Raw genomic sequence first — 25,441 nt, 5'->3', positions numbered from 1 at the left:
AGAACTCTGGTATCTGTGCAAATGACCAGAGAACTCTTAATGACTAAATGTTTCCCTCGACCCTATTGCTTTAACCCTAAAAATGTCAGGCCACATTATTTTCACTACAGTCTGTGAGCTCTAGCATTAAAACTTCTTTCATGGTTTTAATTCTGCTTGTGTAGGCAAATTTGGGTAGGCAGCTCTGATTAATCAAAGACTGTCTGGTTTCCCTTCTCCCCAACTCTAATGTGTCACCTTTTCTTTCCTGTACCCAAGAAACAGAACATGTTGACAAATTAACCAGTACTTCATTCAAATGAAGTGCTATAAACAATTATTTCAAATATTTGCATTTTTTCTCACTAGTGAGTAACATTCATTCTGAAAATATTTTCCTTGACTAAAGGATATTTCCCCACTGTGCATCTTTAGCTTTCGCTTCAATATTTTTTTTTCTTCTATGTCTGCAGCGTGTTGACTCAAATTAAACTACAAGCTCCTAGATATATTGTGATGTTGTAGTGTCTGGTAGAATGGAAGTAATGTGATATAGTATCAGCCAGAGGTGTGGTAAATGTTCATAATGTGGTACCTACTCAAATAGACAAAACAAAGTTATTTCTTTCAACTGCCTGGGTGACAAGTTTCCTTAATTCAGTGCTCTTTCTGGAAATTTCTCTGGACATCTGGCCTTAATTTGGTTTTAAATCTGATCTACCTCAGATTCCAGTGAGTTTCGTGGGCTTGATCTCCTCACTTTGTTACACTTTTTGGTCTATGGTCACGAGATAGACCCATGACTAGAATAGCAGGAAGGTTGAAGGTGATGAGTACTAAATTAGGTCCTATAAAAGTCCTGTACCACATAAAAGTAATCGCTCAGTGGGGAAAATATTGGTGGTTTGTCCTTGTTTTGCTCCTTTATTATGTATATACAGCTAAAAAGCTTGGAGAAGGGGATTGGGGTTTTTTTATGGGGTTTTTTTTGTAATGTTTGTTTCTTATCTTAAAAATATAACAAAAATGCCAAGTCTGATCTTCCCTTGGTTTTGCTGGAGGTCTTAGTTGGGGAATGTAGAAATGTGGATTCAGACCTTTTTCAGCCCTTGACTGTAGGAACAGGAATGTTAAAGTTCTAACAAAGACAGTATTTCTTCTGTCTACTGATAGGGGGCTTGAGTTAAATAGGTGTTGCCAAAAGCAGACAAAATAAATTTTAGACAGTCTTAATAATGATCACTTTCCCTCTCACTCATGTTTTGTTTTGGTATTTGTGATCTTGTCATAAACCTGTTAGTTCTCCACTCATCCATAGAGTCTTCAAGGAAAAATAGGGAAGGGCAGACGCAGACCTGAATTTCCAGTCTGGAAACAAGCAGGAAAAAAACTCTTCTAGCCCTTCTTTATATTTCATAAAGAACCAAAAAGAGACAAATTCATTTCCATTCCCTCAGCAGGTCACCTTTAAGCCATGCAGTGGAGATGGGAGTGAAGCAGCTGCACAGGGAATTGGATGCTGTGCATCCCCCTCCTCCAGACTAACTCTGAATAGGCCAGTATGTTGGAGGGATCTTGAGGCAGGCCAGGGGATCCATGACTACATATCCAGTGGCCCCAACCCTGCATAGAGGAGGGCAATGGCTGCTCTTCTATCGACTGGAATAGTGATGGGTCTGCTCTTTAGCTCTGTGGACTGCCTAAAGACAGGGGTGGTGGTAAATTTCATACTCGTGGAGTTGTCATCACAAAGACTGATTATTTGGGCTTTGTCCAGGCAGGGGGATGAATTTCACCCTGAGTGACTTGCAGTGGGAAGCTGAATGGTCAACATTGAACAGTGTGTGCTATGAAGTGTGCCTGGCTATCATCAGAGATACCAGTTCCTGAACAATAAATGAGCTAATTTTTTTCCAAAAATTGTTGACTGACAGATAGTAGAACCAGTACCAAAGTGAAGCTATGTAAGAGTCTAGTAGAGCCTAATTAAACAGGTGTCACAAGAATGTAGCTACTGAAATACACCAGATGCATTCTATGGTCTAGATGAATTGGTTTTAAAAAAAATATACTGATAAAAAGTTGTTGGATTATATTTCTCATGCCCGATGTCCAAGAATGTGAAAGTTTCCCACAGTACTGGCTGTGAGAATTGCCACTGAAATGTTAGTTTAAAACATTTACTAAGACACTTTCTAGTGACGAGTGAACTGTATTGGTGTGTTAGCCGCATAGAGCCGTATTTACAGCTGAGCCTCTACTCATCCTCCACTGTGCAAATTGCATCTCTACGTAAACGTGCCTGTGCTTTGCAGGTGCAAACACCAAGTGTGAGCACTTGAACAATCCTAATACGTGTGCATGTGTCAGGGTTAGAATCTACATCCACAAAACCCACTAGGAGAGGAGATTTACCGTTGACATGCACACAGGTGTTAAGACTGTTCAGCAGCACACACAGTTTTGGACTTGTGACATTTGGTTGCATTTATGAGCGTGCAATTTGGCCCATGCACAGTGGAGCTGGGGGATGAGTATGTACCTGATACAGCAGAATTTTGCTCATCTTCATTTAACTAATCTGCAAATTCAATAATTCTTACAAAACAACTGGTAATCTCTCACCCCTGTTCTCAGTTAAATTGTCATAGCAATGTGCTGTAGTGATTGTACTAAGGCATTGTTACTTTCTCAAAATATACACAGTGCACACGTACCATGAACTATCTGAACTACACCTGTCCAGAATAATGTGCAAGGCCTCCCTGTCATTTTGTTATAGTTACTCACTGATGTCTGAATACTGCAAACTGATCTGCATGGGTAGATATCACTCACACCAACTGGAAGTGTATATGGATGCAGGGGTTTGCCCAAGCTGATGAGTTTGCAGGACGTGTGTCTAATTTAGAAAGCCGGTAATCCACAATGGACTTCCCAGTCAGTGCAAATTAGCAATGTTCTGTTATGCTATGTACTGAAATTTAGGAGGATCCCAATCTGAGAGCAGGATAGTTCAACTTTTATTGCTGTACCATACGCAAACACACAACTTCTCTTTTGCTAACAATAAATATCTTTTTAAAATAGATCAATAATATTATATGATTAACCCAAATAACTTTATGGGAAGAGTGCAAAAATAGAACAGAAATATCATTAACAACTCCATATTAGGGATTCTTTCACCTCATAATGCACAGAGGACATAAAACATTCCTTCACCAGCCTATTCTCAGCGAGCCAGACACATTTTTATTCCTCTCTCTTTTTCTGAGGTGCAAATCCTGCTCTCCCCACTTTCCCTTCCCATGGGGCTATAGAGAGTCATAATTGTAGTGTGACTGGGGGCAGGTTGCCCGAATCTGACACAGGGGTGTGCATTCCCTATATGGTTATGAGGCTTCTAGGTGCTACGGCAATACAAATAATAGATAAAAATAATTGACAACCCATTTCCCCACACAGAGAAGCAGGGGACAGTTACAACTTGTCTGTGTTTCTGTTCCCCATCCTGATTGCCAGGATTCCTCCTCCACCTCCAAACCCTATCATTCCTTTCAGTGCACAGCTCATCCGGATTTGCCTTAAGTGCTTTATTAAGACTTATTTAATGGGATGCTCCATCTTTTATTCCTTAAGCTTGGTCTGTTTTGTCTCCACATTGCAAGAAAATATACATTAGGCAGTGACCAAGGTTGGCTCACTTGTAACTAAACTACATTTACTTAACTAAAAAAAAAAATCATTTTGACTGAATTTTTTTCAGTCGGACAAGAACTTAGCAGTCTTTTTTTTTTTTTTATGTTGCTCGGTGACTAAAACTGCAACTGTAGAAGAAAATGAATGTTGTTAATACAGTATGTGGTATGGTTTGCCCTAGATATTATCTTTACCTTTTTTAAAATCAAGTTTTAAGAATTTCTAGTTTTCTAATGAGCTGAGACTATGGGGGGGGGAGAAATGTTGAAACCAAACAGCAAAACTATACATAAAAATGAAATCTTATTATGTGCTGCAAATCAGGGGAAAAACACAGCTCAATGCGTTCTGGTTTTTTGACACTCAAGGTGTGATCAGAGATTACTTACCAACCACAGGAGAGTGGGAAGTGAGTTAATTACAATTTTGCTCCCTTTCACAGAATGAAATGTCTCCCAGTTTGATACAGGGTATTATTTGTGCACCTTCTTTTTCATTAGAGTTCTGTCATGTACTTTCTACTGCTTCTATCTAACAAACCTGAGCTTCAAAAACATCCTGATTACAGTAGTTTAATCTCATGCTCTTCTGTATTTGAACTTAATATAGTTACATTTAATACAAGAATATAAATTACATTTACTATAAGATTATTTTTGGTGCATGGCAAGATTGTGCTAAAATTTACTGTGCATTTAGATGCTTTTTGTTTTGGAAAGAACCATAACGGTGACACTTTGGCATGGTTCCACACTCAGGCTTATTATCAAGATGTGTATTCCCATGTCTCTTAGTCAGCTATGGTTCCTGGTGGAACATAAATTCCAGTTGTGATACAATTACACATCGTGGCCTCTTCTTGCCCTTCCATGTTAGTGCCTCGGTGGCTCTTGGTTTTGAAGCTGCTAGTGCTTATGTTTGCCAGTGAGGAGTTTGAGCTCCACTTGAAAAAAAAATTACTTAAGGTGAAAAAAGGCTGCTGTCCTCTCCCCTACCTACCACCACTGAACGGAGCTAGTTGAGATAGGGCAGGAGGTGTGTGCCTGCAGATCACTGGCATGGTGACCTGGAAAGAGGTACTTTGGCTGATTCCACGGAGGCATTGGGTGACTTCCATCAGAGCTGTTAAGGAGGACCAGGGAAGTGATTCTAGGGCCAGGTATGCACCTCTGCAGGGTGTGGACATGCTTTCTCATGGGTGCTAAAAACCCAGTTGACTGGTATTAGGAAAAAAGGGTGGATAGAAAGGCACCATGAGACTAACACGGAAAACAGAAACCACCTTTAGAACAATTTCTATCCACCCTTTTTTCCTAATCCTTCCCCTTCAATTTTCTTATACACTTCAACCTTCTGAACTAATAAATGCTTTCATTTTGTTGAACCCTAACCTGTTCTTTTCTCTCTCTAAGCGTCTGTTGAGAAATATAACATCATCTGCTACAGGTGATGCATAAGTCTGACAAGTCAGATAGGTCAAAATCCCATAGGGTTTCATTGTCTTGCCGCTGCAGGAGCCTGCTGAGAAAACTGGCTGTGGCAGGAGACAGCGCATCGCTGAAATGGTTCGGCTCCTGCAGCAGCCAAATGTGATTTGTGTTGTCGTGGTGCTCTTCCTGGTTGCCATAACAACTCTCGGATTTTGACATGTTTGTCACATTTCTCGATGAAACAGGAAGGCTCTCTTTGATAATCTTAGCCCTCAGGTGCTGAATCTGAAGTCTGAATCCTTCCTGCACCATCAGTCATCGCTTAGGGCACAAACAAGGCTCAGCCATCCCTGTCTGTCTTGAGCCACTCTTTGCATGTCCTTTGTTGTTAAGTCCCAAAAGTTTTCCCGCTCATGGTACTGTGCGATAGAGGGATTTTTTCAATCAGCTCCTTTTACATGTTCCTGCAGCTGTACAGTAGCGTGCCCGCCACAGCAAACGTTCTGGTTTCATTCTTTATACATGTCCTGGGTATTACCATCTTCTTTTCTGGATAACTCTGGAGATAAGGAGTTGTTGAGCTCTCTGACAAATCTCAGATTTTGTTATAAATTCATTCCAAAATACCTAGTATTTTCCTGAGGCATTTGCTTTCAAAGGCATTTGGACATCTGCCTGTACCTTTAATAGATTTTCCTCAGACACTGGGCCATTTTAAAAACTGGAAAGAGGAAAAAGTCAGTTTGGCAGCTGGAGGGAGGGAGGACAAAGATGGTGGGATTGGTGGAGTATCTGATTTGTGTGGCTCTGAGGCTCCATAAACGTGGCACTTCTGCCGTCATGGTAGGCTTGAAGAAGTTCTGATAAGCTTCTGACTCATTTCCTCAGAAGCTTAAGTTAGAATTTATCTTTTCTCTTAAAGGCCATCTTCTTCCTTTCCTGTACCTTCATGCTGTCTTATATAAGGTGATGCTGCCAGCTCTTGCAAATATGTCTGACCTCTGTAAGTAGGTGTATCATCGTGAGCATCTGACAGCTTCTGTGAAGAAACCCAAAGCAAGGTTAATCCAATGTGTGCTCATGTGCAGATTTTCAAATCATGGCTTTCCTTTAAATGGGTACAATTTTGCTCCTTCGGTTAGTTTCATATACAGTTTAGGTCATGTAAGTGATTAATTACCCAACTATACCTGCCTTTCAGTTATATAGATATTTAAGTGACCTAAATCGCATGCACAAAAAGGAAAGCCCAATTAAAATGGAAAATCAGGGCCTCTGTTTAAAATACTACAGCAGGATATGAATTAGGTCTGTTCAAATGATTGTTATTACAGTATGTATAGATTTGATTTGAACTCGTGTAGTGAAGTAGAACCTTACTGATTGACATTGATGACTGGGAACACTGTGGTGCTTTACCCTGTTTTGAGAATTAACAAGAAAATGAACACACACACACACACACACACACACACACACACACACACACACTCTCTCTCTCAGCATCACAGAATGTATTTGTGCATTTATTTTGGCAAGCATAATTTGTACTGTCATGTAGTGTAATAGTATTTGTAGTGACAAGTGTATTAGCAATTTATGATAATACTTCAGTAAGATTTGTAACACTGAAGCGTAAATGTGCAATAGATTATTTTGTATATTAGTGCTCCCTGTAGCAATCTTTACTTAGACTATCTGTTCCTTTTGAGAGAATTATTGGGTTTATAGATTAGCAGAGGGAGAATTAGCAAGGGTCTACTGTACAGCATCTCTGAGTGAAGCTAGACTTTTACAGTGAAAGGTAACGTTTTGGTCTCGCCCACATATTTCCTGATTCAGAATAAAAAATAGGCAATGTTTATTTGCCTGTGGTGACAAAAGGAATAAAACAAATTGTACTTATATTTTCTTTCTGCTGCTGGATGCAAATAACATGGGTTCATTAGCACCATAATGTCATTTAACTCCCCATGAAATGCTTTGAAATCGGAGGGCCAAATTTAGCTCTCAGCTCTGCTGGTGTAAAGCGGAAGTTAACTTGCTTGTCTTCAGGAGAGTTGCTCAGGATTTACACCAGCATAGTCAAGAGCAGAATCTGGACCACACAGTGTAATGCATTTTTGTGCCACATGAATTCCTTTTTGTTTGCAAGAATGTAATTCTTTTTTTCAAAGAAGATTGCAGGAGGCCACTTGTCCAAGGGAGCTCTGATAAAACAAAATTAATTAGCCCCGTTTTTCTGATTCATCAGCTGTCACATGGATGGTTTAGAGCCCAAAAAGAAATTGCATATTTGCACTGTTTAAGCAAATATATTTAACTCTTCAGCAAGAACTGGAGAATGATCCTACGTGTCTTGCGTTTTCAAATATTCTCCTTCCTGCTTTTCTTAACTTGCAAAAATGATCTAACTTTGTAAAGAAACAACAACACAAAATACCGTTTTTAAAAAAGCCAATTGTCACACATCAAGCGATAATCCTAACAGTTGATTTTTCTTCCCCAGGGAATTGAAGTGCAGACAGATTATATTCCACTGTTGAACTCTCTCGCGGTGTACGGTTGGCAGCTGACTTGTGTGCTTCCTACTCCAATTGTAAAGACAAACAGGTACTGTGTGGGCACTGCATTTTGGTTAAGGAAGCCTCTGTATCAACATGATAGTTTGTGCTAACAACTCCCCGTTCTCCTCATATAGAGTTCCCTGCACATGTGCACTAAACTGTCCAGGAAAGCCACATTGCAGCTGCCACTGGGCCAGTCTGAGCATTTCTGTCCCCACCTCAGCCCTGCCACAAATCTTGCTGGGCAGGAAAGGGGTGGGGGTGCTGCCAGACTTGTATGTGGTGTGCCGGCTTGCAGGTGTAAGTTCTTAGCTCCATTTAAAAAATAAACTAACTAACTGTGGTGCTATTTGTAGAGTGTTGTGGCCCAGCGGTAGAAACACATGTTGTCATTCATCAGTAGCTATCAGAACAGTGTGTGGTGTTATACATCATTTGCTACAGTAGCTCAGCGAAAGCGGGTGAAATAATACTGATAGTACTGTAGGAGCCTTCAATTGGAATTTCCTTTGTTGGTGGGTTTGGGTCATTTTTATATCTACTTTTGCATCATAAGCATCATTATATTAATAGAAATGTAAATAGTTTTAAAACATTCTTAATGGAGACTGGCTAAAAATACAGGCATGTGACAACAGTCGGTCCTTACTACTGCACATTCCGGAACTGCTATTCAAATAGGGTTCTTCATCAGTCATGGATAAAAAAAATAGATCAATATGCCAATTTGTTCTTTATTAAAGCACCAATATTGTGCCCAGTGGTGTATGAGACACAGATTAAGACAATTCCTGTCCTTGAATTCTTACAGTCTATAAAGACCAAACATGCTGGGAAAACCAGTGGAAGGAGTTATTCTAATCTAATGTGTTTCATACACTTTTGAATAAATCAGTGGATGAAAAAACACAAATAAGGATTTTTAATCCCCTTTTGCAACATTGTGCTGTGGCCTCCCTTCTTTCCACTCCTTTCTGTGAACCATTTTATAATTACCTCCATAAAATGCTTCAGATTGGTCGTTAGTGCTGATTAACGCACAGCCTGAATGATGGAGGCATTTGGCTTTGCCTTGTGCTTCGCTACACATCTGAGCTGTGCATTAATCAGTGCTATCACTATTGCAGAATCTGTCAGCTCTTATTGCTTGGCTAGTAAAACACGCTGCAATGTGTAATTGACATTGTAGTGCACATAAAGATTATAGTGCATGTCACATAGACTGATTTTTTTTCAAAAACTTTATTCTGTGTTGATTCTCGAATTCTAAAACATTTGGCAGAAAAAACATCAGCGATTGAACTGGGATTTTAGGTGCATCAAATTAGACATGAGCCTAAATTAGGCTGATGCTTCCCAACAAATACCATTCTATCCATATGCACTTGAGACAGTCAGATGTTTCGGTCATTTCTGGTGGTTCTCTTTTGCCCAGTTTAAGCAAATGACTGAGGTATTTCTTGGATTTTGAATCCTACTTTGTATGAGCTTGACTCATTTTCAGGATTATGTTTTACAGGGAGGGGAATTTAGCCACTAAGCAGATTGTCTTTCTTCAGAGACCCTCTCTACCCCAGAAAGCAAAGAAGAAAGAATCTAAGGTAAATGACCTTGAATTCCTGTGTACGTTTATCGTGGCAGTACTCTAATACTCTAATAGATTTTCCACAGCAGTTTCAACATTTCTAATGGCTTAGAAGGTTTGCTGAATATTATCAGAACACTTTAGAACTCTGATGTGAACTATTAAACCAAAGAAATAACAAAATACTCAAAGGACATGAAAGGTGCTGTCCTTCACTCTTCCTTCCATTGGAGGGAGCTAGAGACTATGTGGTCTACTAAAAACAATAAACACAGTGAGGAATTGGAGTGGGATTTAGGAGATGTAGGCTCAATTCCTGGCTGTGCCACACATTTCCTATGTGATCTCGGGCAAGTCACTTTACCTCTCTCTCTGTCCCTGTTCATGATTTGTACGATGGGGACCGTAATATTTCCTTTCTCCCACCTTTTGTCTGCCTTATCCATTTAGATTGTAAACTTTTGGGGGCAGAGGACTGTCTCTTGCTATATTTTTGGACAGAGTCTGGTAGAGTGGGGCCTTAATCTCAGTTAGAGCTTCTAGGTGCTTCTGTAATATAAATAAATACTAACATATGAGATTGGGAGAATTTCACTAACCTATAAAACAGGGGTAGGCAACCTACGGCCCGCATGCCAAAGGCGGCATGTGAGCTGATTTTCAGTGGCACTCACACTGCCTGGGTCTTGGCCACCGGTCCGGGGGCTCTGCATTTTAATTTAATTTGAAATTAAGCTTCTTAAACATTTTAAAAACTTTATTTACTTTACATACAACAATAGTTTAGTTATATATTATAGCCTTCTAGAAAGAGACCTTCTAAAAACGTTAAAATGTATTACTGGCACGCGAAACCTTAAATCAGAGTGAATAAATGAAGACTCGGCACACCACTTCTGAAAGGTTGCCGACCCCCTGCTATAAAAAGTAACCAAACCAAGCTAGAGTTAATGGAGCATGCAGCTGACAGGGATCAGTGCATCTTCATTTTATTCCCACTTCCCTGAAGTGTTTCAGTTCCCTTTATTAAATGAGCAGCAGGCAGAAAGCCTGGCCCAAACATGTCATACTTTAAAGGGTAGGAGAAAATACAGAGATTTGTACAAGGCAAAAAATGGCAGATTGCCGACCAGCAGGTCTTGTTCACATGTGTTTCACCTTTCCCAGCCTGCGTGCAAGGGAGCCAAACAAGTGAAGTATGAAGATGAAATACAACCCATCTAGTGAAAGCAAGCCATCAGAGGATGAAGAAGCTACTAGTGTTGCCTTCATTTTATTCCTGCTCTGTGTACTGCAGCTACACTAACATTAGTTACCAATGCAATGGGATGACACCTGGGGACCATTCAGAAGTTCAGCTAGTGTCGAATGTTGAGCCTGCTTATTAAGTGGAGTTGGACATTAGGAGTAGAGCTGGCCAAAACACGGGATTTCCAGTTCACAGGAAATTTTGCAGTTTTAACATTTGGTTTCATTCCGAATGGGAAGTAATTCAGTTTGTTTTTTTATTTCCTATGAACCAGAAATCCCCCCAAAATTTGTTTCAGAATTACTGATATATGGAGTTTCCAAAGTGAAATCTGCTCCCCAGTCCCAGACAGCTACTGAGTAAAATTGACAGTCTTGTCAGTTTCATCACTGTTACTAGTAGCATCAAAACTGATAAGACTATCAGTTTCACTGTCCTACTGCCGGGGCTCTCAGAGTCTACAGTTCTGGGGTAGCCCCGCCATGTGGACTGCTTTTAACCAGGATGATTTGTTGCCCAGGATAACCTTTTTCGTGGCTGTTGGGCGTCCAGTAGGATGTTCTTGATCAATTACCAGTTTTTTTTAACACTTCCCATTTTAAATTTATATTCCCAGTCAGTTATATTGACAATTAATTGCCTTATTCTTTGGAAAGTTGGCCCTCTTAAAGTTCCAAATAAACATATTACTAGTTGGTGCCATATTCTGTTTGTACAAAGTAAATATAATCAGATCATGATCACTAGTATCTAGGCAACCACTGATTTTTAGGCCTGCTATTAAATCATCTTTGGCCATCAGAATGACATGCAGTATTGAGTTCCCTCACCCCATCATATTGGTTTCAGGACTTTCTGTATTAAGAAATCATCAGCTACTAATGTTTAGAAACTTTAAGGAAATTTTGTTACTGGTTACATGAGATGTCCAGCAAATGTCCCCCAGGCTGAAGTCACCCATGATAACACATTTTTTCCTTCTACCCTTTATGGGCAGATGCCTAAGGAGCAGTTCATCCTGCTAACTAGTGGAATTTGGTGACCAGTAACACATGCCCACCAGTAGCCCATCTTTGGTTTTATTAGTTAGAACTTTAATTTATAAGCTTTCAAGGTCCTGTGATTCTGAATCCTCTATGACTCAGTGTAACACTTCCCAAGGATACCCATGGTTGGGAGGCACCTCGCTACCACCTGTCCTTAGCATGAAGAAGCCTTATCTGTGTCTGTCATGTGTCAACTCCCTGACTCCACCAGCCCTGGGCAACACAAGCACTCCTCTGTCAGCCGAGGCAGGCATCGCTGGCCCTCTGCAGGTCAGTGATGGGCACACTCCAACCGCTGAGCCCTCCAAGCGTCCCCCAGGAGTGTCTAGCCCTTGGTCCATTAGACACTCACAGAGTTCACAGATTTGCTGCTCCCAAAGAAGCAGAGCACTCCAGCTTACCAGTTTCACCTCAGATCACAGTTCCATTTAACGCGCAGCACTTAGATATATTTATAGGGAAAACAAGCAAAAGTTTATTTAACAAAGAGAAGAGCTTCAAATGACGGCAAGTAGGAATATTGGAAACAAATAGTTACATATAAAATAATTTCATAACTTGCATTCTAGAACATAGATTTATTTAACAAGTTACTTTCCTGTCTTATATAGCAGAGCCCATCCCAAAGTCCTCCCAGCATTTTACAGCCAGGCTCAGTTGTGATCTTCTGTTTCTGAGACAAATCACACTGCCAGCTTGTCTCCTTAATGAAGGGTGCAGGGGGGGTACCTGCGCCCCCCCCCACATATACTCCAACAATTCATTCTCTTTACTCATAAACAGGATCCCCCTCCTGCTGTTTTATTTCTTCTTGTAAATTTCCTCTCTTGAAGATTTCACAATCCCTTGATTAGCATGTTGGCTCCAGATGCAAATAGTTCTATATTGTGCCATGGACAATACACAATGCCCAGACAGGGAGATAAGCATTTATTACATCCTGTCTGGAAGGAATGAGTCACATCATCTCCTGGTTACCTGCCTTAAGGCCTAGATTTTGAGAACATAACTCCTATTAAAGATACATAGCTCCTTAAATATTAACTGTACATGCATTTCAAAATGATTATGATGATCAGTGGACTACTGGCTCTCAGTAGAGACCTCACCTACCACCCTTTGGTGAATTATTATGTGCATACCTGATGCAGGGGATCCATGTAAAACTCTGTGCATCTCCTGTGCCCTATGCCAATTGGCATCAAGAGGTCCTTGGGTAACACTCCAGTCTCCTGTGTCTTCGATGTAAAGTGCTACCCCCTCCTCTTTTTCCCTCTATTTCTATGGAATAAGTTGTAACCATCAGTTTTAATGTTCCAATCACATGAACCATCCCACAAGTTCTAGTAATACCAACCACATCATATTTCTTCTCATATATGAGCATCTCCAACTCCTCTTGTTTATAACTTAGGCTCCTAGCATCAGAATATAGATGATTAAAAATGTGTCCCTTACATGACCCTTTGTACTTGGATTTGTCATATGCATGACATCATGTGGCTGGTTTACATATTTGGGTGTTGGCACCATGATTGCTCCATTAACACCCTCTGCCTTTCATGGTTAGTTTAAAGCCCTCCCAGATACCCTTGCTGGGCTATCACCCAGGAGATCGGTACCATTTCTACTGTGATCGGTGCCCCAATATTCCACAAAACCTTCTCCCCTACACCACTTACTTAACCAACTGTTCACCTCTGATATCTTTCTTCTCTCACTTGAGGCATAGGAAGGATTCCCAGAAGATAGTCTGGATATTCCTCTCCTTCAGTGCCCTTCCGAGATCTCTGAAGTCTTCTAGGATCTCTGGAATAGTGCCAGAGGTAGTGTCATTGGTGCCAATGTGGATCACCACCTAAAGAATCTCTCCTGTCAGCTTCAGAATTTTGTTTATTCCTGTGGTGATGCCCTTTGTCTTTGCTCCTGGAAGGCAACAATAAACTGTCTTGCCGTCCTTCTAGCCCTTGCAGAATGTCCGTTCCATTCTCTTTAGCATGTAATCCCCATTGAGGATTGTCTTTCTCTCTGGCCAGTTGTGGATATGCTCTCTTGAACTTGTCTGAGTCCATCTAGTTTGAGCTGGGCAGCAGTTCTCAGCTCTTTTCTCTGCTGTCTGTAGGTCCTTTGCTCCAACTGGATCTTGCTGGTTGTTCTTTTCAGATGTCTTACTCAGCACGTAATAGTGATTTGATATGTCCAGCTGTGAAGATGCCCTTTGGGTTCTCCTACTTCTGGTGGTGACAAATCTATCTTCCTATCTTCATTTCCTTGTCTGCATTTGTCACCTGATTCTGTTACCATACCTTGTGAGATTTGCTGTAGTATTGACCAGAAAATCCTCCATATCCTGGTGATTTGCAAGATAGTCAGCTGTTCCTCAAGACCACAAACCTTCATCTCCATCAGGGCTACCAGCTTGCACTTCATGCAGACAAAGTCTCCTCTCTCTTCAGGCAGGAAGCAGAAGATGGCACATCCACTGCAGACCACTGATGACTATCAGACTAGCTGATGACTCTCTCTCCTTGTTGCTGAGTCAAAACTGTACTTATAAAGCAAATCCCCCAAACTCCCTCCTGGAAACTCCACTATTAGCTGCTCACTGTTGCCACAGGTGAGATCAGCAGAGATGCTTAAGCTCGATCCCCCTTAATATAAACAAGAGTACGCTGCTGGCATGGTGTCCTTTATGTTGGAATTCACTTCTGCTACTTGGTTAGCCAGAGCCCAGATTTATTAGTCTTCTAGGCATGCTTCAAAGCCTGTCTTTCTCAGGCTATCTAGGAGGAGCTGGAGTGAGGTTTGGGGTGGCTATCATCATGGGCAGTGCTTTCGTTTGCTTTGTGAGTTTTAATGAAGAGGATGGGAACTTATAATAGATATTAGTATAAATTCAAATAGATACATCCATAACTAATGAGTCGACAGTAATGGCAGCTGCAAACCAACAAGTGTGACTGAAAAGATTATTTTTACATATGCCATTGAAAAGGTTCATTCAAATTTTACAAATGTCTATTGATAAGAGATTATTTACATGCAGGAAGTTTGAAATAAATGCAGTACAAAAATACAAGTAATAAAATATGATGGTTTTCAGTCAAAGGTTCAAGAAAAATATGGGAGAGGTAAAATCATCCAAATTCATACTAGTTCTATAAAAAGCTGTCATTGTTATTCCGCTGCTGGTAAGCGCCTGACATAAACCACCTTACATTTGATTCAGTTGCTAAGCATTCTGAACAGCACAAAAGCATAGACACTAAGATCTGATAGCTTTATTTAATTTTTGATTACAACATGTTTAAAACTTTTTTGTAGATAAACACTTGGAGGGGGGGACTTTGTGGTGCTGATAAGATTAAAATGAAATTGCAGTGGTGGAAACTAAATCCTTCATATGAACTAGTCAGGTGCTATGCAGTTCAGCCCCAGCTGAACAGAAAGGAAACGTATAAGGAATTGTAAAAACTCTGCAGTAAGACAGCGATAACTGTATCTCTCATTGCCCCATCACAGGCTGCAGATTTAATCGAATTACTCATAAAGTTTATCTGCTGTTTCTTGAGACAAAATCAAGGCTCGTTTCAGCAGAAATTAGGCTTCATGGCCGTTAAACCCTGGAAAGGCTGACCGTAGTTCAGAAGAAACTTTTTAACATTTTGGGCCGGATATGCAGCCTCTACTCATGGAAAACTCCAAATGATTTAAATGGGAATTGTGGGTGCTCAGTACCTCTGAAAATCAGGACACTTTTTCCAAGTGTCTAAATGTAGACACTCAAGTTAAAAAATTGTGGTGTTCTCTTTAATATATGCAAGATACATTTGGTGAACGACATCTAGGCTCAAATGAAACATAAAAGAATATAGGCTAAATCTAGCTACTGCTAGGGGATTTTTTGCTCTCTCGGAGTTTGGCCAGCTGGAGCATTACTTCAGCATTATGAAGTAAGGGTCTCAACCAGGCTTGTGTATGCTTGCAAGCAATTGCATGTGCAATTAATTGTGGGTATAACATATGGGATTTGCACAACTACCTTTTCTGTGAGCAGAACAGGATCACAAATGGCAGACTTTGTGCTCACAGTTATTTGTGGGCTTAAAACTGTAGGTGCAAAATGGAAGGCTGGTTTTCAAAATTTGGTTTGGAAAAGGTTTTTTCTCTAAGATATGGTTTTGCGTGGTCCTCTTGCATCAGATTGCTAAGGAGGGCAAAAGATTTGTGATCATGAATTGTCCTCCTGGTGGTCTCTGGTATAGACCTGTAGCACTGGGGAAATGACTTCTGGACTCCAACTGGACAGCCAGATGAGATAGCCAAGGTCCACAGCCTCCTATATTTTATGTAGTATGGAAAGCATGGGTGCCAGAAGAACTGCAAATGTGTGAGGCAAAGCGCCCCGCACCAGCCCAACCTTCCCAGGGCCCTCAAGGGAGCCCTCCCTCACCAACCTGACCCTCCTGGATTCCCTCCCTTCTCTCCCGACTCCTTAGTTTACCCTCCCTGCTGGTGAGCCCTCAGGTGATGGGTTCGTCCCTCTTCCTGGATCTGCCCAGTCCCCGATAGGAGCTGCTGCTGAGTTTTTCACAGCCGGCAGGTGAAGGCCCAGCTGTTGGCATGCAGCACGATGCAGAGTGGAACCTGGGTGCTGGCAAATTGGTGAGGCAATTTGTTTAAATGGTGAAGTAACTAACCACTTGAAAGTTTAAGATGACTTTGCTTGGGAAGGTTGACTTTTCCTTCAGGGATGAGGCAGATAAATCCTTTGTCCTCTGAGTAATTTTCAGACATTATAAGCACATTACACCTATTAGGGGTCAGGAAGGGATTCTCTCCTCCCCATTGTTTCTTTTTTCTTTTCGTCCCTCTGAAGCATCAAAGATGGTCACAGCTGGAGATGGGACACTGGACAGAGTTGGCCAGTGCTCTTAGGTGCTTGGCTGGCTGGTTCTTGCTCACATGCTCAGGATCTAACTGATCGCCATATGTGGGGTCAGGAAGGAATTTTCCCCTAGGTCTGATTAATAGATTCATACATTTTAAGGCCAGAAGAGACCATTATGATTATCTAGTCTGTCCTTCTGTATACTACAGGCCACAGAACATCCCCAAAATAATTCTGAGAGCATGTCTTTTAGAAGAACATCCATTCTTGATTTAAAAAACTATCAGTGATGGAGAATCCACCACAACCCTTGGTACATTGTTCCAATGGTTAATTACTATTGCCATTAAAAATTTACACCTTATTTCCAGTCTGATTTTTGTCTAGCTCGAACTTCCATCCATTGGATGTGTTATGCCTTTCTCTGTTAGACAGCTGAGCCCATTATGAAATATTTGTTCCCCATGTAGGTACTTATGGCTGTAATCAAGTCACCCCTTAATCTTCTCTTTGATAAACTAAATAGACTGAGCTCCTTGAAGCTATTACCATAAGGCCTGTTTTCTAATCATTTAATCATTCTTGTGGCTCTTCTTTGAACCCGCTCCAATTTATCAACATCCTTCTTGAATTGTGGGCATTAATACTGGACACAATATTACTCTTAAGGGAATTCTGTGCCAAAAAATTAAAAATTATGTGCACAATATTTTAAAATTCTGCAAAAGATTTATTTGTCAATAAATAAATGTGGCTCCAGCATGGCAGTGGGGAGCACAGGTCACTGGCTGCATTGAGATGGGAGATCACCCTAAAGTCTCCACCTCCCCCAGTACAGGGACTTGACAGTGAGGCTGCACCTGACCCTGACACAGTGCAAGGGCTCGGCCTGCCCCAGAAACACCCCGGGGTCCTGCCTCTCTGTGCCAGGTGTGGCTGGGCAGGCTCAGCCCAGCAGTATCCAAGTGTGGAGGGGCTTAGTATGGGGGGATTCAGGGGTGGGGTGAGAGGTATCTGTGTGGGGCAATCTGGGTGTGGGCAGTTCAGTGGGTGATCTGGATGCACCGGGGCTCATTGAGGGATTCCGGGTGCAGGGGCAATGGGACTCTGCAGGGAATCCAGGTGATGGTGGTTGGGTTCAGCGGGGGTGGGGTCTGGGGGTGGGGAGATGGGGCTTGGCGGGGGAGCCTGGGTGTGGGGGCTCAGTGGGGGGATCTGGGTGCTGGGGGAGTGGGGCTTGATGGGTGGGGGTCCAGGTGCAGCTGGTTGGGGCTCAGTGGGGTGGGGATCTGGGGGTGGGGGCCTTGTCAGAGGGTTCCAGGTGTAAGGGGGTAGGGCTTGTCAGAGTGAGGGTTCGATGGGCCTGCTTAATGGGGGAGCCCCAGCTGCTGCCGAGGGGACACAGCATGTCAGCTCCCACTTCCCCCCACAATTCCCCGATTCCCTTTTCTTCTCCATCCCCCTCCCCTCACTCCCACATTCCCCTCCCCCTGCCCTATTCCACCCCCCCCTTCCTTCTCCACTGCCTCTCCTCCATATCCCCTTAGCCCCCTTCCCTCATTTCTCCCCCCCCCTGTTTCTCAGCCCCACTGCGGGCACTCGTTCCACAGAAAATAGGAAGGCTCCCAGCACACAGAAGGGGAGCACCACTGGCACTAGGAGCCAGGAGGCTGCATTCAGCTTCAGAGTCAGTGGAGCGGAGCTGGGCAGCTCTACGTTTGCAGAAATGGGGGGGGCAGTGGCACGTAACCCTGTGTGCCCCCTCATGCCTCAGCAATGTTTGGGGGGTAATCCCCCCCCAAAAAAAAACTGCACACATGGTCGCCCCCCCCCCCACCCTCCAGCGCAGCTTCCCTGTCATTTTCTGCAGGGAAATCTGTAGGGGGAGGGGCTGTTTTCTGCGGGCACGCAGAATCCCCCAAGGAGTAACAATATTCCAGCAGCGGGTGCACAAGTCTCAGATACAGATGTAAAGTAACCTCTCTGCTCTTACTCTTTCTCGAGATTCCCCTGTTTATCCATCCTAGGATCGCATTAGCTCTTTTGGCCACAGCGTCACACTGGGAGCTCACATTCAGCTGATTATCCAGTGGTCTTGGGGGGTTTTTCATCTTCCTTTGCAGCATATTGTCCAAATTGCCTGCCAGGTTCATCTGGGGACCTCTCAATCAATTTCCTGCCCTTGCAGGGGCCTTGGGCATCGGTGCACCTTGGTCTCTCCTATTCTTTGCCTGTGGCACGCAATAGTCTCCTGAGGGCTATACCTTGAGCTAATTTCAGTTGTTGGGTTCAGTATGCGAGTGGTAGGTGGTTTTGGTGGCCTGTGATATATTGGAGGACAGACTAGACGATCTGGTGGTCCCTTCTGATTTTAATTCTATGATTATTGCATCAACATTTCAAGAAACCATAGTTACTTTTATTGCTAGTCAAAATATAGCCTTCAGCATTAGTCAACATAGATCATCCAAAATGGTGGTCATGATGAGTCTTGTGGTGTGCGTTGTGGAAGGTGGCCTTGTGCATTCTGCCCCAGAAACTTTTGTACAAACGGCTCAGGATGTTTTGCTACTTATTTGCACTGTTTATCACTTGGTCTTTTAAATGCTCAATGTTTAAAACATTGTACTGTAAAATCACTTCTGGATTCTGCACTGTATGTATGGCTTAGCAAAGCAGATCAGATTATACATTTGGAATTTTTTAGTCCACAGACTGAATTGGAAAAGTTCCTGAAAGTTTCAAAATGCTGGTTTAGTCTTGCAAATGCTGGTCCTGTGGGAACTGTGGGCTTCTGAAAAAGAAAACCCTTTAGAGTTATTTTGTGGCACATTCCAAACAATACATAGGATAGGAGTACAGAACTTTTCTGTATGATACACAATACTTGAATGATTTTCTTATAAAACTGTTCTTGCACAGCTCTTTCACATTTTGGTTTTATATCAATGTCTACATAGCGCACTTTATATACGTGCTTACACATATCTGAAAGAGGATAAATAGTCATAAAACAAGCAGTGGAATTCCACCTTAAAAGATAAATTTGTAAATTTTCTGAGTTGCTGTCTTCACACACTTGGTGAATGTGTGCGCTTGTGTTCTCAGTCAGGCTTTGTTACTTCTGCTACTAACTTGTTGAAAAACTGGATAATACTCCAGGATCTCTTCCTCTGTTTGTCTACATTAGCACAGCTTTCCATTTTCTTGCTTTCAGAACAGTTTGGAATGTCTGACAGGATGTTGTGGGTTATTACCTCAGCACCGAAATATCCTTTTTAAAGAAACTGACTAGGCATACAAAGCAATAGAGACAGAGAAAGGAACAGAAGCATTGTATCTACATGTGTGTAATAGCTACAAACATGTAACAATTTTAAGTAGTCTGGGTACTCATATACAATATATATTTTGAGGTTGGATCCTTTGACCAGCTCAACCATTGAACTGAAGTTAAACCATTATTATTTCAGAAAGCAAATTTCTACTTGAGTTTTTATTTATGTTTAAAGTGACCTTTAACTTTCAAATCTTTTATTTATAGTTTCATTGGAGGTTCTCCAAAGAAGAAATGCACAACAAACAAACAAAGAAATCTAACAAGGCTAAACTAAGTTCAAGGGAGAAACAAACAGCAGAAGAAAAACAGGAGAGTGAAGTTATAGAGAACACAAGAAATTTAGAAGCACAATTGTCAACAATTGAAAATGTTGGGAACTGCAAACCAGTCTTGAATGAACAACTGGATAGAATCGCAGACAAGACATCTGAGATGCATGAGGACAAAGACACATCTATCCATGGCAATGAGGAATCAGAAGAAAAATGGCATCCAAGTCATGATACTGATCAAAAAGAAGTGGAAGTGTGCTTGAGTCACAATGAGACATCGGACAACTGTGAGAACCAGATAATGCATGAAGGAAGCTGTGTTCTAACAACTGACAGTGGGGATGGAGACAATGGGGCTGGAGCCATGGATGCTTCCTGCGATTAATCACCTGCATCTCAAGATTACTGAAAGAGTTGCAGATCTTTTGCCAAACTAAAGGACAAGTTTTGCTAATCATCCTCACTAACTTAATTGCTTAATACAATTTTTAATTTGGCTTTGTAAATGCCCTATACAATTTTATTCTCTCCAATTAACATACACAGGCATCTTAAAGTTTCAACTAACTGTAGGGACCACTTTTGCTCCCACATAAGTTAATGGCAAAATTTCCATTGACTTTACTGAGATTAGGACTGGCTCTACTGTCCTTAGTTTTAAAGGTACAGATAAAATGTATTGTGATTACCAAGTTGGGAGTGAAAACATAGTCAGGCTTGTTCTGTGACTCAAGAAAAACCGCTGATATTTAAACTGCTCTGTGCTGTCTTAACAAAAACAGGTTTGTATTCAGTATTTCATATTAGTTTAGGAGAAGCATTGTTGGTCAATTTCCTTATGTAATAATTTTATCAATGTATCATTGCTGAAACAATTATTGCACCATGTCGTTTTGTCATTGTTTTATGTTGTCAAGAAAATGGTATTTAGGCTTACGGAGGCTGGAATTGGGAAGTTTGATAAAGTGGCTGTAGCTGTATTTATCTCCATATCATATCTACTCATTGATATTCTCTTGAATTTAGTTTACTCTTGCAGATATATAAAGCAATAAACAGACCATGAATATTGTAGGTACATAAGGGGAACCTGATGGGGAAACAAACCTCTTGATGAATGTGTGTTGTGTGTTAAGCAGATGGCTCTAACATAATCCCTACGATTCCCTATTCTCTTATTTTGGTGTTCAGGATTTTTAGGTTGCTAATCAGCCCTTCGGCAATGCTTGCTGGGTCTTCAAGAAATAGAAAAGAAAATGAAAACTGCACGTAAAATGTAACTCATTAATTGTACATATTCACTAATAGTGGATACACTCACCATCTGCTAGCACTGTTATTATGTGACTTTTCATCATTTATCAACTGGAGTAGTGTGTGTCACAAGAAAGATGGGTTTTTTTTTAATCAAATAGCTGTCAGGCAAATGTCAGTGAAAGCTACTGAATGACCCTGAAGAGTACAACCTAATGACTAAACCTTTCTTTTACAACAGATAACCATGTTTTTCAGCCGACATACAAACTTTATGATGTAAAATGGTCAACATTTTCATGTTTGGAGGCATATTAAAATTTTTACAGTAAAATGTACGTGTAACAATTTTTTAGATCATATTTGAATATACTCTTAAACAGTTTTAGTCTGCTTAAAAATGTAACATGTAGTAGCTTTTCTTTTCTTAATAAGCAATCCCCTTAGAGTCCCGGTTTAGAATTAGTTAGGCAGTCCTGTATGTTTTTTAAAAATACCTTCTATTTTTCATTTTCTGTAAACAAAGTAATTCCATAAACAATAAAGGTTTCTTGACACCTTAAATGACTGCTTCTTTGAGCAGCTAGTCCTGGAACCCACAAGAGGAGAGGCAATTCTTGATTTAGTCCTAAGTGGAGCACAGGATCTGGTCCAACAGGATATAGCTGAATATAGATGAACTGCTTGGTAATAGTAGCCATAACATAATAAAATTTAACATCCCTTTGGGGGTGGGAGACACCAAAGCAGCCCACCATGGTAGCATTTAGTTTCAGAAAGGGGAACTACACAGAAATGAGGAAGTTCGTTAAACAGAAATTAAAAGGTACTGTGCCAAAAGTGAAATCCCTACAAGCTGCATGGGAACTTTTTAAAGACACCATAATAGAAGCTTGATTTAAATGTATATCCCAAATTAAAAAACATAGTAAGAGGACCAGAAAAATGCCACCGTGGCTAAACATCAAAGTAAAAGAAGCAGTTAGAGGCAAAGAGGCATCCTTTAAAAAGTGGGAGTTAAATCCTACTGAGGAAAATAGAAGAAAGCATAAACTCTGGCAAGTGAAGTGTAAAAATATAATTAGGAAGGCCAAAAAAGAATCTGAAGAACAGCTAGCCAAAGACTCAAAAAGTAATAGCAAAACATTTTTTAATTACATCAGAAGCAGGAAGCCTGCTAAACAACCAGTGGGCCACTGGACAATCGAGATGCTAAAGGAGCACTCAAGGAAAATAAAGCCATTACAGAATAACTACATGAATTATTTGCATCGATCTTAACAGCTGAGGATGTGAGGGAGATTCCCAAACCTGAACCATTCTTTTTAGGTGACAAATCTGAGGAACTGTCTCAAATTGAGATGTCATTAGAGGTGGTTTTGGAACAAATTGATAAACTAAACAGTAATAAGTCACCAGGAGCAGATGATATTCACCCAAGAGTTTGGAAGGTACTCAACTATGAAATTGCAGAACTAACAGCTGTGGTATGTAACCTAACATTTAAATCAGCTTCTGTACCAGATGACTAGAAATTAGTTAATGTGATGCCAATTTTAAAAAGCTCCAGAGGTGATCCCGGCAATTACAGGCCAGTAAGCCTAACTTCAGTACCAGGCAAATTGGTTGAAACTATAGTGAAGAACAGAATTATCAGACATATAGATGAACACAATTTGTTGGGGAAGAGTCAACATGGTTTTAGTAAAGGAAAAGCATGCTTCACCAATGTACTAGAATTCTTTGAGGGGTCAACAATCATGTGGATAAAGGCGATTCAATGGATATAGTGTACTTAGATTTTCAGAAAGACTTTGACAAGGTCCCTCACCAAATGCTCTTAAGTAAAGTAAGATGGGAAGGTCCTCTCATGGATCACTAACTGGTTAAAAAATAGGAAACAAAGGGTAGGAATAAATGGTCAGTTTCAGAATGGAGAGAGGGAAATAATGGTGCCCCCCAGGGGTCTGTACTGGGACCAGTACTGTTCCACATATTCATGGTAAAAGGTAAACAATGAGGTTGCAAAATTTGCAGATGATACAAAACTACTGAAAAGCGACAAAGTGTCCAGTGGCACCTTATAGACTAACAGATGTATTGGAGCATAAGCTTCCGTGGGTGAATACCCACTTTGTCAGACGTATATAGTGGAAATTTCCAGAGGCAGGTATAAATATGCAGGCAAGAATCAGTCTAGAGATAATGAGGTTAGTTCAATCAGGGAGGATGAGGCTCTCTTCCAGAACAGACTGTGAAGAGTTACAAAGGGATCTCATAAAACTGGGTGACTGGGCAACAAAATGGCAGATGAAATTCAATGTTGATAATGCAAAGTAATGCACATTGGAAAACATAATCCCAACTATACATATGAAATGATGGGGTCTAAATTAGCTGTTACTACTCAAGAAAGAGATGTTGAAGTCATTGTGGCTAGTTCTCTACAAACATCCACTCAATGTGCAGCAGCAGTCAAAAATGCTAAAAGAATGATGGGAATCATTAGGGAAAGGGATAGATAGTAAGCCAGAAAATATATTACCTCTATATAAATCCATGGTATGCCCACATCTTGAATACTGTGTGCAGATCTGGTTCCCCCATATCTCAAAAAAAGATATATTGGGATTGGAAAAGGTACAGAAAAGGCAACAAATTAATTAGGGGTATGGAACAGCTTCCATATGGGGAGAGATTAATAAGACTGGGACTTTTCATCTTGGAAAAGAGACGACTAAGGGGCGGATATTATAGAGGTCTATAAAATCATGACTGGTATGGAGAAAGTAAATAAGAAAGTGTTATTTACTCCTTCTCATAACACAAGAACTAGGGGTCACCAAATGAAATTAACAGGCAGTAAGTTTAAAACAAACAAAAGGAAGTATTGCTTCATGCAACGCACAGTCAACCTGTGGAACTCTTTGCCAGAGGATGTTGTGAAGGCCAAGACTATAACAGGGTTCAAAGAAGAACAAGTTACGTCCCTGGAGGATAGGTCCATCAATGGCTATTAGCCAGGATGGGCAGGGATGCAAAACCATGCTCTGAAGTGTCCCTAGCCTCTGTTTGCCAGATGCTGAGAATAGGCGACCGGTGATGGATCATTTGATGACTACCTGTTCTGTTCATTCCCTCTGAAGTACCTGGCATTGGCCACTGTTGGAGGACAGGATACTGGGCTAGATGGACCATTGGTCTGACACGGTATGGCTGTTCTTATGTTCAATGTAGTTTTTCCCATAGGCTGATTTGTGCCTGGTTATTCGCATTAGTCTTTGTTTGTACAGTATTTTAACTCAATACAATGTGTTTTCTAAGTGCACATCATGCATGTTCAAGCTATTTTTTTAAACTACAGTCCACATCTAAAAGCAATAATGCAATTTGCCGAACACCGCAGGGAGAAAATAATCATACAACTTCAAATGTCCATGTAATTTGGATAATCGCGGCTAAATTTAAATCACTCCATTTCATGCACAGAAAACACGTTAGGTTTCAGAGTAGCAGCCGTGTTAGTCTGTATCCGCAAAAAGAACAGGAGTACTTGTGGCACCTTAGAGACTAACAAATTTATTTGAGCATAAGCTTTCGTGGGCTCCAGCCCACTTCATCGGATGCATAGAATGGAACATATAGTAAGGAGATAGATATATACACATACAGAGAACATGAAAAGGTGGGAGTTGCCCTACCAATTCTAAGAGGCTAATTAATTAAGATGAGCAATTATCAGCAGGAGAAAAAAAACTTTTGTTGTGATAATCAAGATGGCCCATTTCAGACAGTTTGACAAGAAGGTGTGAGGATACTTAACATGGGGAAATAGATTCAATGTGTGATTGCAGAGCCATTGGCCATTATCTTTGAAAACTCATGGCGATCGGGGGAGGTCCCGGATGACTGGAAAAAGGCTAATGTAGTGCCCATCTTTAAAAAAGGGAAGAAGGAGGATCCGGGGAACTACAGGCCATTCAGCCTCACCTCAGTCCCTGGAAAAATCATGGAGCAGGTCCTCAAGGAATCAATTATGAAACACTTAGAGGAGAGGAAAGTGATCAGGAACAGTCAGCATGGATTCACCAAGGGGAAGTCGTGCCTGACTAACCTAATTGCCTTC

General features: G+C 41.1%; 1 protein-coding gene across 2 annotated transcripts in view; it reads left to right on the top strand.

The window, feature by feature from the left end:
• The window catches only part of RFTN1 (raftlin, lipid raft linker 1), a 123,477-nt gene extending 101,380 nt beyond the window's left edge, over nt 1-22,097 (top strand). Inside the window, exons 8-10 of one of the 2 annotated variants that reach the window (XM_034760740.1) lie at nt 7,621-7,724; nt 9,198-9,279; nt 19,994-22,097. In XM_034760740.1, the coding sequence (XP_034616631.1) occupies nt 7,621-7,724; nt 9,198-9,279; nt 19,994-20,446 (639 nt within the window). In that variant the 3' untranslated portion in view covers nt 20,447-22,097. The remainder of the gene's footprint in view (nt 1-7,620; nt 7,725-9,197; nt 9,280-19,993) is intronic. The other variant, XM_034760741.1, reaches the window with a different exon arrangement.
• Nucleotides 22,098-25,441: the final 3,344 nt, after the last annotated feature.

This window comes from Trachemys scripta, chromosome 2 (genome assembly GCF_013100865.1).
Source record: "Trachemys scripta elegans isolate TJP31775 chromosome 2, CAS_Tse_1.0, whole genome shotgun sequence".
Taxonomy (NCBI): Eukaryota; Metazoa; Chordata; order Testudines; family Emydidae; genus Trachemys; species Trachemys scripta.
The sequence above is the reverse complement of the archived record's forward strand: the minus strand, read 5'-3'. Positions and strand labels throughout refer to the sequence as shown.